The following is a 13311-nucleotide window of genomic DNA, read 5'->3' on the forward strand; positions in this document are numbered from 1 at the left end:
TTTACCCACATGTGCACTGTCTGAAGAAAAGTCTCACTTTGTGGAAGTAAATTACATTTTGGGGAGCTTCATCCCTGTAGTCACACAGACACAGGTGCTAACATTTTAAAATAAGTGGGGATGCCAAACACAATACTACTACTACTTAACATTTCTAGAGCGCTACTAGGGTTACGCAGCGCTGTACAAAATAAACAAAGCAGGACGGTCCCTGCTCAAAGGAGCTTACAATCTAAAGAACGAAATGTCAAGTTGGGGCAGTCTACATTTCCTGGGTAGAGGTGTAGTGGTTAGGTGCCGAAAGCGACATTGAAGAGGTGGGCTTTAAGCAGAGATTTGAAGATGGGCAGGGAGGGGGCCTGACGTATGGGCTCGGGGAGTTTGTTCCACTTGTGGGGTGAGGCGAGGCAGAAAGGGCGGAGCCTGGAGTTGGCGGTGGTGGAGAAGGGTACTGAAAGGTGGGATTTGTCTTGAGAGCGGAGGTTACGGGTAGGAACGTAAGGGGAGATGAGGGTTGAGAGGTAAGGAGGGGCTGCAGATCGAGTGCATTTGTAGGTTAGTAGCAGAAGCGTGAACTGAATGCGGTACCTGATCGGAAGCCAATGAAGTGACTTGAGGAGAGGGGTGATACAAGTTACTCTTGGACACAATGAATGAGCTTGCTGAGTTTTGGGGGGTCCTGAGCACCACCTCAGTTGGCTCCTCTGCACACAGCTATTCTCAGACTTTCTGTACATCAACATTTGGGTGGGTTTAGGAATAGCTGTCCCACCTCATCTTAATCCACAATATAAATACCTGAACTAGGGATGAGGATCTCAAAGCCCCTCCAGCTGAAGAACAACTTTAGCTCTGCAAAGGTGCACAGAATGCCATTCTCCTAAGCTTGGTTGGGGAAAACGGAGTTAGGTCCTACTGTGGGAATGCTACCGATTACACTAAGAGTGCAGTAGGAATGGATCCTCAGAAGCTTAGCCGAAATTGGGTGGCGGAGAAGGTGGGGGGAAGAGGGGTTGGTGGTTGGGAGGCGAGGATAGGGGAGGGCGGACTTATACGATCTGTGCCAGAGCCGGTGATGGGAGGCGGAACTGGTGGTTGGGAGGCGGGAGGCGGGAAATACTGCTGGGCAGACTTGTACGGTCTGTGCCCTGAAAAGGACAGGTACAAATTCAAGGTAAGGTATACACATATGAGTTTGTCTTGGGCAGACTGGATGGACCATGCAGGTCTTTTTCTACCGTCATCTACTATGTTACTATGCTGCTGGATTGGCCTCTGCCCAACCAGGCTCCACCTCTGCTTCCTGCAATGAGATGTTAGGGCACGCTTAGATTTCTAACAATCCTTCCTGCTGCGTTAGTACGGGGACTAGAAGTGTTGGATTGCAGTGCAAGGTGCATATTTAGTACTAGTGAAAGAGTTGGCTCCGGGATGGGAACTGGGTTCAATTCCCACTGCAGCTCCTGTGACTTGGGGTAAATCACTAATCCTTCATTGCCCCGGTACATAGCTAGGTGGGGGCATGGGCCCTCACAGATTTAGTCCGCCCCCCCCCTACTTTTGACCCTGCCCCCGCTGCAAGGTACCTTTGCTGTAGGGTTCCATATGTCCGGATTTACCCGGACATGGCCTCTTTTTGAGGGCATGTCTGGGTAACCGGGTGGGTTTTGCCAATCTGCCGGTTTGTCCGGATTTCTGGACAAATGGGCAGATTGCTAGCCTCCCCTCCCCTTACTTACTAGTGCCCTGCTTACTTACTAGTCCCTGCTCAAAGAGCTTACAATTTAATAGATAAGAGTGAGACAAATATAGGACAATCAAGCCATTGTGACATCACTGATGAGGTTGGCTCTTAAGCATTGGTGGAATGAGGCATTATGACATCACAATCTCAGCTCTGGTTAAATCACTGCGATATGTAATACTACTACTACTACTTAACATTTCTAGAGCGCTACTAGGGTTACGCAGCGCTGTACAATTTAACAAAGAGAGACAGTCCCTGCTCAAAGAGCTTACAATCTAATAGATAAGAGTGAGACAAATATAGGACAATCAAGCCATTGTGACATCACTGATGAGGTTGGCTCTTAGGCATTGGTGGAATGAGGCATTATGACATCACAATCTCAGCTCTGGTTAAATCACTGCTATATGTAATACTACTACTACTACTTAACATTTCTAAAGCGCTACTAGGGTTACGCAGCGCTGTACAATTTAACGTGGAAGGACGGTCCCTGCTCACAGGAGCTTACAATCTAAAAGACAAATGTACAGTCAGTCAAATTGGGGCAGTCTAGATTTCCTGAAAGGTCTAAAGGTTAGGTGCCGAAAGCAACATTGAAGAGGGATTTGAAGATGGGTAGGGAGGGGGCTTGGCGTAAGGGCAAAAAACCACTATGAAACCCCAGTTCCCGCCGGCTAAAAAGTTTTGCTCAGAATTAAAGGCGCCTGCTGCAGCCTGGCCCCGCCCCCTTGCCACGCTCATTGGCAGGTCTCGCGCAGGAGGCGTCACTCAGCAGCCAGCGAGCGAGCGCGAGATCTGGGCCGCCCGTGGCGCGCGCGGTGTGACATTGACCGTATCGGGCGGTGCCGGATTGACGACGACACACCTCCCTCCCTTCTCTGGTCCTGGGAGCAGCCGAGTCCTCGCCACCGGTGCTCTGACCCGTTTCCTGTCCCCAGCATGGCCTTGCCAAAGGGGTCCGGCCAGGACGGGCTGTACCAGGCGGCTCCGGACTTCTGCCGGGCGGCCCATGTGTCCTCCTTGCAGCGCTACGAGGAGCTGTACCGCCGCTCCCTGGAGGACCCCACAGGTGAGTCCGGAAACTTTCCTCTGCTGCTGCATTGGAGTTGTTGCATGGGGGCTAGACAGCAATTCGAAGCATCTGAGCTTTGCAAAAAGTTCTCTGTTTAAAGGCAATGGAGAGGATTGAATCCAGGTGGTTGCAGCGCTTTTAGGATACTATTAATTTCGCTTTTAGCCTTTCACTACAGGCATAGGAGAAGGAAGCAAGAGAAGTAACCATGTGCATAGCAGCCAACTTTGCTAAGCCTAAAGGAAACGACCCTTCCTTGGACTCATGCATGCAATTTTCCCAATCTGGGGGACAGAGTCGGCTCCTATGACCATGTCTATGACCTGCTTGGGATTTCACTGTGCTCATTTTGCCAGAATGCAACAGCTGCTCAAGTCTGGCAACCTTTCCTTGTCCTGGCAGTTTCTGGTCGGGATTAATACAATGGGCAAGGCGGTGTTTTGAGTTAATTAACATTTCTTGTGCTAATTTCAAAGAGGTCAGCCAACTCCAGCTGTGGTTTCAGTTGTTGTTGACCCCCAAGTAGGGTAGTTGTTGTTTTAGCCCTTCATAAACAGTTGCAATAAAGGTCTTTAAGCTGTAGGTGGTATCTTTTTGCATTGCCCTGATGAAGAGTGCATACAAAACAATACTTAAGAAAATACAGTAAACAAATGGAGTCCCTGTTAGTTCAACAAAAAGAAAATATTGTGTACAAATGAAATGACAAGGATTAAAATTAGTCATTAGTAAAATAGTCTTGCATAGTTTTCTATATTGTCATTACAATGCGTTGTGTGTGTTTTTTTTTTTCAGGTGCTTTCATTTCATATTTATAAAGTAAACATACTGTAATCCACCAAAAAACTGGATTTGATGTTCTGATCTTTTTCTTTCCTCTCGCCTCCACCTACCCTCCTACCCTCCTCATTCCTGTACACATTAATTGATTTGATTTGCTTACTTTATTTTTTTTGTCTATTAGATTGTAAGCTCTTTGAGCAGGGACTGTCTTTCTTCTATGTTTGTGCAGCGCTGCGTATGCCTTGTAGCGCTATAGAAATGCTAAATAGTAGTAGTAGTAATTGCAAATGCTATTGTTTGATTGAAAAACAGGAGCATCTTGGAGCTAAGGCTTTTACATTTTAAATACACCATTGTGTCCCAGGGTGAAAAACTACACAGAGGGTCAGAAATATCCATTGAAAATAAATAACCCAGCAATCTAATTATGTACTTTCAATCAAATCTAAGTGCTTCAAAAAACAAACTTAATTAGACCAGTCTAAACACTTAACTTTGTATTCTGAAATAGTTTGTGCCCATAAATGTTGAGAACAGTGAGGAAGTAGCTCAAATTCTGAACATTTACAATGTTTATATGCCGAGGGGAACGTGCAAGGTATGGAGATTTTAGAATATCTCTGTAGATCAGGTATTCCACACCTACCAAATGGGTCACTGGAGTCACTGAATAAACCATTACAGGCCAAAGAATTACAGAAAATGATAAAATCATTAAAAGTTAAGTTTTGAGTTTATTATTTCTTACTAACCCGGAAGTACAATAGTAACATAACATAGTAACATAGTAGATGACGGCAGAAAAAGACCTGCGCAGTCCATCCAGTCAGCCCAACAAGATAAACTCACATGTGCTACTTTTTGTGGATACCTTACCTTGATTTGTACCTGTCCTTTTCCAGGCACAGACCGTATAAGTCTGCCCAGCACTATCCCCGCCTCCCAACCACCAGCCCCGCCTCCCACCACCGGTTCTGGCACAGACCGTATAAGTCTGCCCAGCACTATCCCCGCCTCCAAACCACCAGTCCTGCCTCCCACCATCGGCTCTGGCACAGACCGTTTAAGTCTGCCCAGCACCATCTCCGTCTCCCGCCACCGGCTTTGCCACCCAATCTCGGCTAAGCTCCTTAGGATCCATTCCTTCTGAGCAGGATTCCTTTATGTTTATCCCACGCATGTTTGAATTCCGTTACCATTTTCGTTTCCACCACCTCCGCGGGAGGGCATCCAAGCATCCACTACTCTCTCCGTGAAAAAATACTTCCTGACATTTTTCTTGTGTCTGCCCCCCTTCAATCTCATTCATGTCCTCTAGTTCTACTGCCTTCACATTTCTAGCCATTTGTTCTTCTGTTTGCGCTTTTGTCAGACGTATCTCTCGCTTGGCTTCTTTCAGTTTCATCCGGTATTCCTCCTCGTGTCCCTTTTCTTGAGTTTTTTTTTGTATTTTTGGAATGCCAACTCTTTAGCCTTTATTTTCTCAGCCACTTGCTTGGAGAACCATATCGGTTTCCTTTTTCTCTTGCTTTTATTTACTTTCCTTACATAAAGGTTCGTGGCCCTATTTATAGCTTCTTTCAGCAGCTTACAATTTCATGATAAAATTATTAATGAATATAGAACTGATGTTGATGGGGAAGAACTCCAATATTAAAAAAAGGAGGAGGGGGATAAACACTAAGGGATGCTCTTAAGTATTCAGAGAAGAGAGGAACAATTATAAATATTCAAATACCTAGGCAAATGCATCATGAAATAGAAATGTTTTTAAGTTCTTTTTTGAAAGCAACTAGAGTCTACATTGAGCAAAGAATTGGGTAGGGAATTCCAAAGGTCTGGGCCTTGAATGGAAAATATTGTAGCACGGGTGTGTTCATGGCGCCAGGGCCTGATGGTTTCACTGGTGAATTTTACAAGCTCTTGCAATTGTAGATGCTGGGTGGGGCCCCTTTTGTCTTATTATGTAGCGGTAATTCAGCAAGGCTGTTTTCCGCAACATGCCGATACTGCCCTGATTTCTTTAATCCCAAAGCTGAATCAGCTACAAGAATTAGCTGATTCATGTTGTCCGATATCTTTCATTACCATTGGTATTAAACTATTTTATTTATTACATTTGTACCCCGCACTTTCCCACACATGGCAGGCTCAATGCGACTTACATAGTAACAAGTAAAAAAGAAATAACAAAGTCTTTAAGAAGATTGTACAAATTGTAGAAAACATAATAATAATGTGGTTAATGAATAAGTAAGAAGTAATAGGAGGGATTAAGTGTAGAAGGGAATGAACGTAGGGAGATGGGCGAAGGAAGGATGGAGAGGAAAGCGATGGAGGGATGAACATAAGGAGAATAGGAGAGATGGTCGATGTATAACAGTCATCGGTACAGAATCATGTGGGTGGACTTTAGGTAAGTTGGATCATTGAGGTAGGATTTTCTAAAGAGATGGGTCTTCAAAGCTTTTCTGAAGAGTAAATGGCCGTCGATCTATTAACTAGAGTGTTAGTAGATCGACTGCTAGAATACTACTGACTCTTGTTGGAGAAGACCAAGTGAGTTTGGTTAAAAATAGACCATCTGTAATTAATGTACACAAAGTACTTATGGACTTTTCCGCCAGGAACTTGTCCAAACCCTTTTTTAAACCCAGATGTGTTAACTGCCATTACCACATCCTCTGGCAGTGAGTTCCAGAGCTATTATTTGCATAAAAAAAAATTTCCTTTTTGTTTTAAAAGTATTTTCATGTAATTTCATTGTCTCCTCTAGTCTTTGTAGTGAAAAATCAATTTGCTTCTGCTCATTGTATACCACTCAGAATTTTGTAGACCTCAATCTTATCCCCCCCTTAGCCATCTCATTTCCAAGATGAAGAGGCCAAACCTCTTTAGCCTTTGCTCATACGGGAGGAGTTCCATCCCTTTATCATTTTGGTTGCTCTACTGTCAACCGTTTCTAATTCCACTATATCTTTTTTTGAGAGAACGTTGAAAGCAATATGGTGCTGGCTTTTTAGGCGCCATCATTTTTTCTGCAAAGGTGACTCCGTTTATGTCCATTTTTTTTTTTTACAACCCGGCCTTTCTTCCAGGCATTGACAATAAGTCATTTCAAGCCTGGGAGAATAAAAGTAGAAGAGACCTGCTGCGTGTTGTGACTGAAAAAGGGTAAAACGAAGTCCTTTTCAGATCTCAAACGAGTTCTCCTTGTTGGATAAAGATTTATTTGCCTACTCCGAACTCTGTCATTATGTAACAAGTTTGCCATGGGAAGATCTTTGTGAGGATGTTCAAGAGATGTTAATGACACCTTTTAGTTCTGAATTAAAAGTACCATTGGCGTTTCACCATAAATATCTCCCGGAAAGAACTGCAGAAACAGATTGAGCTAGATTGTCCGGAAAATGGAACAAGGAACTGCATCTAGCTTTCACTGGTGACCTATTGAAGGCACGTGTGCTTGGAGTGCGGAAATTCATGAATAATGCGCAGTGTTGGGAATTATGATATCAATTTGGTCTTAGACCGCATTCGACCCTTCGTCGTGCTCTTCTAGCTGGATTAACTACCACAGGGCATTGTCCTAAATGCAGGAATGACTCTGCAACACTAACTTATATGTTTTGGCAATGCCCAGTGGTGGTTTTGTTTTGGTGTCAAGACAATTGCTTGAATTTCAGATCCCTGTACCTGTAGGATTCAGCTGACCCCATCAATTCTGTTTGACAGATTTATTATTGTCGCCTCCATTCTCAGCGCGAATGGCTAAAAAAAAACCCTATATTTACTCTATGGCCTCACTTAATGCATAGTCAATTCAAGCTTGCAGATCTCAAATGATTACTCTTATGAAGACTGAGTCTTGCAACGCAATACTTACCCACAGCCCTGAATAAACTGACTACCTGTCTAACATCAGTTCAAGAATGAGCTTAAAAACAACACCTGAACCCAAGTGAAACTGAGCGTCTATGGGTCACAAATGGGGACAGACCTGACGTCAAAATCTCTTTTGGAAAATATGAACTCCCCCTCAAATCACAAGTCAGGAACCTTGGAATACAGCTCGATTCGGCACTTACTCTGATCCCCCAAATCCAAGCAAAAAGCAGTTTCCGTCACTTGCGACAACTTAAGCTGCCTGTCTCCTTACATTGAAAAGGCAAGCCTTGTCTCAGTTGTGCGTGCCATGATAACATCAAAAGACAGGATTATTGTAATGCATTCTACACTGGTCTGACTACAAAGGGTTTGCACTAGCTCCAATTGATTCAGAATGCTGCAGCAAGACTAACAGGAGGTTGTAAGTGATGTGACCACATCACACCATTTCTGCATAAAATTCATGGCTACCAGTACAATACAGGGCTAAATTTAAAACTCTGACCTTCAAGGCCCTTAAAGGAAATGGCCCAGAGTACTTGAAGAACAGAATCCCCCTCTACACACCTTCAAGGTCACTAAGATCCTCTCAAGGAGTTTCCCTAACCACACCCTCTCTAAAGGACATCACACTGTGATACCCGCAAGCAAGCCTTCTCCGGAGTAGCCCCCATGCTCTGCAATGGACTCCCTGAAAGGCTTCGCTTAACACAAGACTCTTACTTCAGGAAGCAGGTGAAAGCTTAGCTCTTCAACCAGGCCTTTAACGGAAGAAGTAAATGACACCAGCTGCACATATTATAGCAGGACATGTTTACCCACTCCTTCCGTAGCAAAGATGATGCTCAACCTCCTTTCTGACCTCATTTGCAACTTTCTTTAACTAGTACCTTATTTTCTTACTAGTAAAAAAGGCCCGTTTCTGCCTCTGATGAAACGGGCGCTAGCGGGCACGGGAGTCCCTTCCTCTCCCCTTACGCTAGTCTCCCTGGTGGTATAGAGGTACCTGTTCGGTCAGGGCAGGAAAGAAAGAGCCCCCTCTTTCCTGCCCGTAGCGGTGCTGCTAGCTGCCTTGCTGCATCGTGTGGGAGTCTGGCTCTTGGTGTTTCAAAATGGCCGCCGTGAGTTGAAGTCTCGTGAGGCAGCTTCAACTCTCAGCGGCCATTTTGAATCGCCGAGAGCCGGACTCAGACACGATGCAGCCGGGCAGCTAGCAGCAGTGCTCCGGGCAGGAAAGCGGGGGTTCCTTCGTTCCTGCCCGAGCGAACAGGTACCGCTAGACCACCAGGGATAGTGGCGGGAGGGGAGGCGACAGGAGGGAGGGAAGGTGATGAGGGGACGAGTGTGCTACGGGGGGGCGGGGCGGTACCTTGAAAGGGGTGGGGTGAAAGGGGCCGGGGTGATGGGCACGTCAGCGGCGCCTGGGATTTCTTGAAAGGGGAGGAGTAGGGAAGCGGAGCGTGTTTCCCTACTGCTCCCCGTGCGTTCATTTGCCTTGTTTTCTTTTTCCGCCCTCGACGTCGTCATGTGTGACGCGAGGGTGGGGCATGAAGACATGGAGGCATATTTTCAAAGCACTTAGCCTCCCAAAGTTCCATAGAAACCTATGGAACTTAGCCTCCCAAAGTGCTTTGAAAATATGCCTCATGGTGAGTGTTGTGGCTTCACCACCATGAACTTACGAACCGGTGTGTGAGTGCCTGCAGTGACGTCAGTGTCCTCAGAACGTTGAGGGTGCTTTTTATTATAGTAGATTCCTGTTTCTCTACATTATCTGTCTATGTGCTCCATCTTTGCTTACACCCTATTTTGTCTATTAATTTATTGTGGATTGTGTTTTATTTATTACTAGTAAAAAAAGCCCCGTTTCTGATGCAAATGAAACGGGGGCTAGCAATGTTTTCTTCTGTGTGCATGTGGGAGTGTGTGTGTCCCTGCCCTCTGGCCTCTCTCCCCTCCCCCCTCTGAGTCCTTCACTGTTACAGAGCCAGCGATTTGATTTCGTGCTCTGCTGTTTTCCTTCACTGACTGTGTTACAGAGAGGGCGGGGCAGACACTCATAGGGAAACCGGATATCTCGCCCCCTTCACACTTCCGGCTGGAGGCTTCATAGAACGTTGGTGTTGCTTTTTATATAGAGAGATTAATTATTATTACATTTGTACCCTGCGCTTTCCCGCTCATCGCAGGCTCAATGCGGCTTACATAGAAACAAGGGAATACAATCGGTAGTATCAGAATCAACAAAGAAGGTATGTGGTAGGACAAATGAACAAGGAGTAAATGGAATAGAAGAGATGTGAGAGAGGGGATGGGTAAGGAGGTGGGGCGATAAAGGAGAAGTTGGGAAGAGCATGGAGGGTAAGAAGGTTGGTAGGAGATGTTTTCGGAGTCATTGTTGTTAATAATTAGTTGAACCGGTAAACAGATGGATTGCTTATGATTACTTATGGTACTGTCAGGTCATTCGGGTAAACCTGTTTGAATAGATGGGCTTTCAATAGTTTCCTAAAGTGAAGATATTCACTTATTGACCGAATGTGTCTTGGCGGAGCATTCCAGAGTTGGGATCCCAGGTAGGGGAAGTTAGATGCATGATATGTTTTGTACTTGTCCTTTGCAATTGGGAAGGTGCAGCTGTTGACATTGCAAGTAGTATACTATGCCATGCTTTGTGTTGTTTGAATATTTTTACTGCTGTAATTGTCTGTTCCTTATGTTGGGTTTATTCTTACTGTACACTGCCTTGAGTGAATTCCTTCACAAAGGCGGTAAATAAATCCATATTAAAAAAAATCTAGCCAGAAATTATATTTCATCAAATATGGGAAAAAGTTTGACCCACGATAATCCCAGTTGCAGATAACCATATCACGAACAATTGACAGAATTTAATTCTTTAGATATAGTAGAGATGCAGCAGTGCAAGAGAGAGAGGAGAGGGGATTTATGTTAAATCACTGTGCAGTGTTTATTTTGTCTGCTAATATGTGTACCGAGACTTAAGTATATTTGGAAAGGCACTTTGTGGTTGTGTAAATTGATGATCTTGAACGCAGTAAAAAGGATTTAAACATAAATGTTGACAATAGAAATCAAACAAAATAAAACATGGAAAAGAAAATAAGATGATACCTTTTTTTATTGGACATAACTTAATACATTTCTTGATTAGCTTTCGAAGGTTGCCCTTCTTCGTCAGATCGGAAATAAGCAAATGTGTTAGCTGACAGTGTATATAAGTGAAAAACCTTCAAGCATTACTATGACAGTCTGACAGGGTGGGAGGATGGGGGTGGGTAGGAGGTATGCATGGTTTTAAAGTTACCTTTCAGTATTCTTACTGTGAAATCACTGGTACAGTGTCCTGGTTCTGTGAAGTGCTGTCCCACCGGGGTGGGGGCCCTACTGGCTGTATTGTTCATATGATGTCTATGTAAATTGAATCTTGTCTTAAGCATCTGGCCTGTTTCTCCAATATAGCATCCTTCGTTACATTTTTTACACTGAATGATATATACCACATTGGAAGATGAGCAAGTGAAAGATCCCTTTATGTTGAATATCTTTCCTTTGTGGATAACTGTGGGGTCCTGTGAAATATTTTGGCATAGTTTGCAACTGGATAAATTACAGGGACGTGTGCCCTTCTGTTTCTTTTCAGTCTGTGATGGAAGTTTACTTCTGATTAGCTTGTGTTTTAAGTTGGGTGGCTGTCGGAAGGCCAGTACTGGTGGGGATGGGAATATCTCTTTCAGTAATTCATCCTCCTGTAGGGCCCCCACCCTGGTGGGACAGCACTTCACAGAACCAGGACACTGTACCAGTGATTTCACAGTAAGAATACTGAAAGGTAAATTTAAAACCATACAAGAACGTAAGACCTTTGAAGTCAGAATGATTGAATATTTTAACACCCAACAGAAAGGACTTAACAAGGACCTGGGGTTCCTAGCCCATTATAAACCATAAAGCTGTATGTCTCTGTTGATCACCCCACCCCTCACCTATCCACACCCATCCTGTTAGAATATCAATGATATGCTTTGATGTCCCCATGCATACCTCCGACCCACCCCCCATCCTCCCACCCTGTCAGACTGTCATAGTAATGCTTGAATGTTTTCACTTATATACACTGTCAGCTAGCACATTTGCTTATTTCCGATCTGAGGAAGAAGGGCAACCTTTGAAAGCTAATCAAGAAATGTATTAAGTTATGTCCAATAAAAAAGGGATCATCTTATTTTCTTTTCCATGTTTTATTTTGTTTGATTTCTATTGATAACCTTAAGAGTGGACTAACACGGCTACCACACTCCTCTACATAAATGTTGAGAATCCGCTCAGCTTATGTAGACTGAGACAATCAGCTGTGAGAGTTACCGTGTTTGTTTGTGAAAATAATCATCCAAAATTGTGTTAACCATCAAGGTTTTGAAAAAAAATGTAGAATAATGAGTTTATTGACATTTTGCAAAAGTCCATTTCAGATTCACTGGCACTGGTCCCAACGTGGAGGTTTCCTACTGAAGCATATGTGAAACACGGACCGGTATATCGGTGGTCTTCAAACATACCTTTTTTTTTTTAACTCATGTTTATTAACATAAAGCACAGTAACAGGACACAAGAAATATATGAAACTTTACAATACAGATCTAAACCAGTCCTCTCTCATGCAAGTACCAATTTTTCAAAGATTTTCCCCCTCCCTCCCCCTCCCATTTTCACACCTCCCTCCCATTCGAACTGACATCACCCCCCCCCCCCCCCTCCATCCTCAGGAATTCAAGATTCTACTGCGGGCTACTGAAGTCAGCGTGTCCCAAAAAGGTGCCCAGGCTGTACAAAAAACATACCTTTAATAACATCCCACAGTAAACATTAAAAATATATATGCGCTCAAAAAACCCAACAGAGTTGGACCAGACATGCTCAGTATAACTCCTTTTGCCTTTTTCAACATAATGTTTGACAGTTACTTTAGGATGAAATGACTGGTCAAATTAAATTTGTTTTTTGAAGCATTTGTATTTAAAATGTAGTCTGTGGAGAAAAATAAGGATAGGGAGAATTGCTAAAACCTTGGCCTTCACTTGCAGCCCTGAAAAACATGACCTGTTGCTGTCCTTGAGGATGGTGTGACGACCAGGCAGTAAAAGCTTTTGGTATTTTGAAAGGCTTTAATGACATGCAGGAAGGTGAAATCTTACATTAAAAAAAAGAGAAAATTTTAATAGAGGAAAGATAAGTGCTGGCAGACTTCCTCTGTTTTCTTACTGTGTTTTTTTTTTTTCAAGGGTAGTTCTTGCTTTTCTCATTATAGTTAAACATAAGAGGAATCCAGATTTTTATTTTTTGAGAAGATGTTATCAGAGGACCAGTGGGTAATTCCGCTAGTCTGGTAATGTTTGTAGCAAGCAGGTTCACGAATTCCCATGGTGTAGAGGGAATGCAATGCCTGGTTATGGGAGCATAGGGAGATAAAGCAGCAGTAAGTCTATTAACCCTTTGATGGTTAGAGGCAGAGCTGTTGCTGAGCTTGAGATCTGGAAGCTTTCCTCTTGCCAGGTCACTTCCAAGTGAAACTTTCTCACTGATACCAGAGCGTTAGCTTGGTGGTTGCTGTTAGCACTGGCGTGCAGGACTGTTCACAAGTCCAGAGCTGCCAATTTACCCATTTCAGAAGAGAGACTTTTTAGCCAGTCCCGGATTTCTGCCAACCTCATCCTGGTGCATTATGGGACCTGCAGCATTGATTTCAGTGGTTAGAGTCATGGACTACAAATACTACACTGCTTTGGAATGTAAGTTG

The 13311-nt window shown here is 43.9% G+C and overlaps 1 protein-coding gene across 1 annotated transcript in view; it reads left to right on the forward strand.

Moving 5' to 3' along the window:
- The first annotated feature begins 2561 nt into the window (after positions 1-2561).
- ACSS2 (acyl-CoA synthetase short chain family member 2) overlaps positions 2562-13311 on the forward strand; it is a 107719-nt gene continuing 96969 nt past the window's right edge. Inside the window, 1 exon segment of the mRNA XM_030212463.1 lies at positions 2562-2819. Coding sequence (XP_030068323.1) covers positions 2690-2819 — 130 coding nt within the window. The 5' untranslated portion in view covers positions 2562-2689.

The sequence above is a fragment of the Microcaecilia unicolor genome, chromosome 8, assembly GCF_901765095.1.
Source record: "Microcaecilia unicolor chromosome 8, aMicUni1.1, whole genome shotgun sequence".
Lineage (NCBI taxonomy): Eukaryota > Metazoa > Chordata > Amphibia > Gymnophiona > Siphonopidae > Microcaecilia > Microcaecilia unicolor.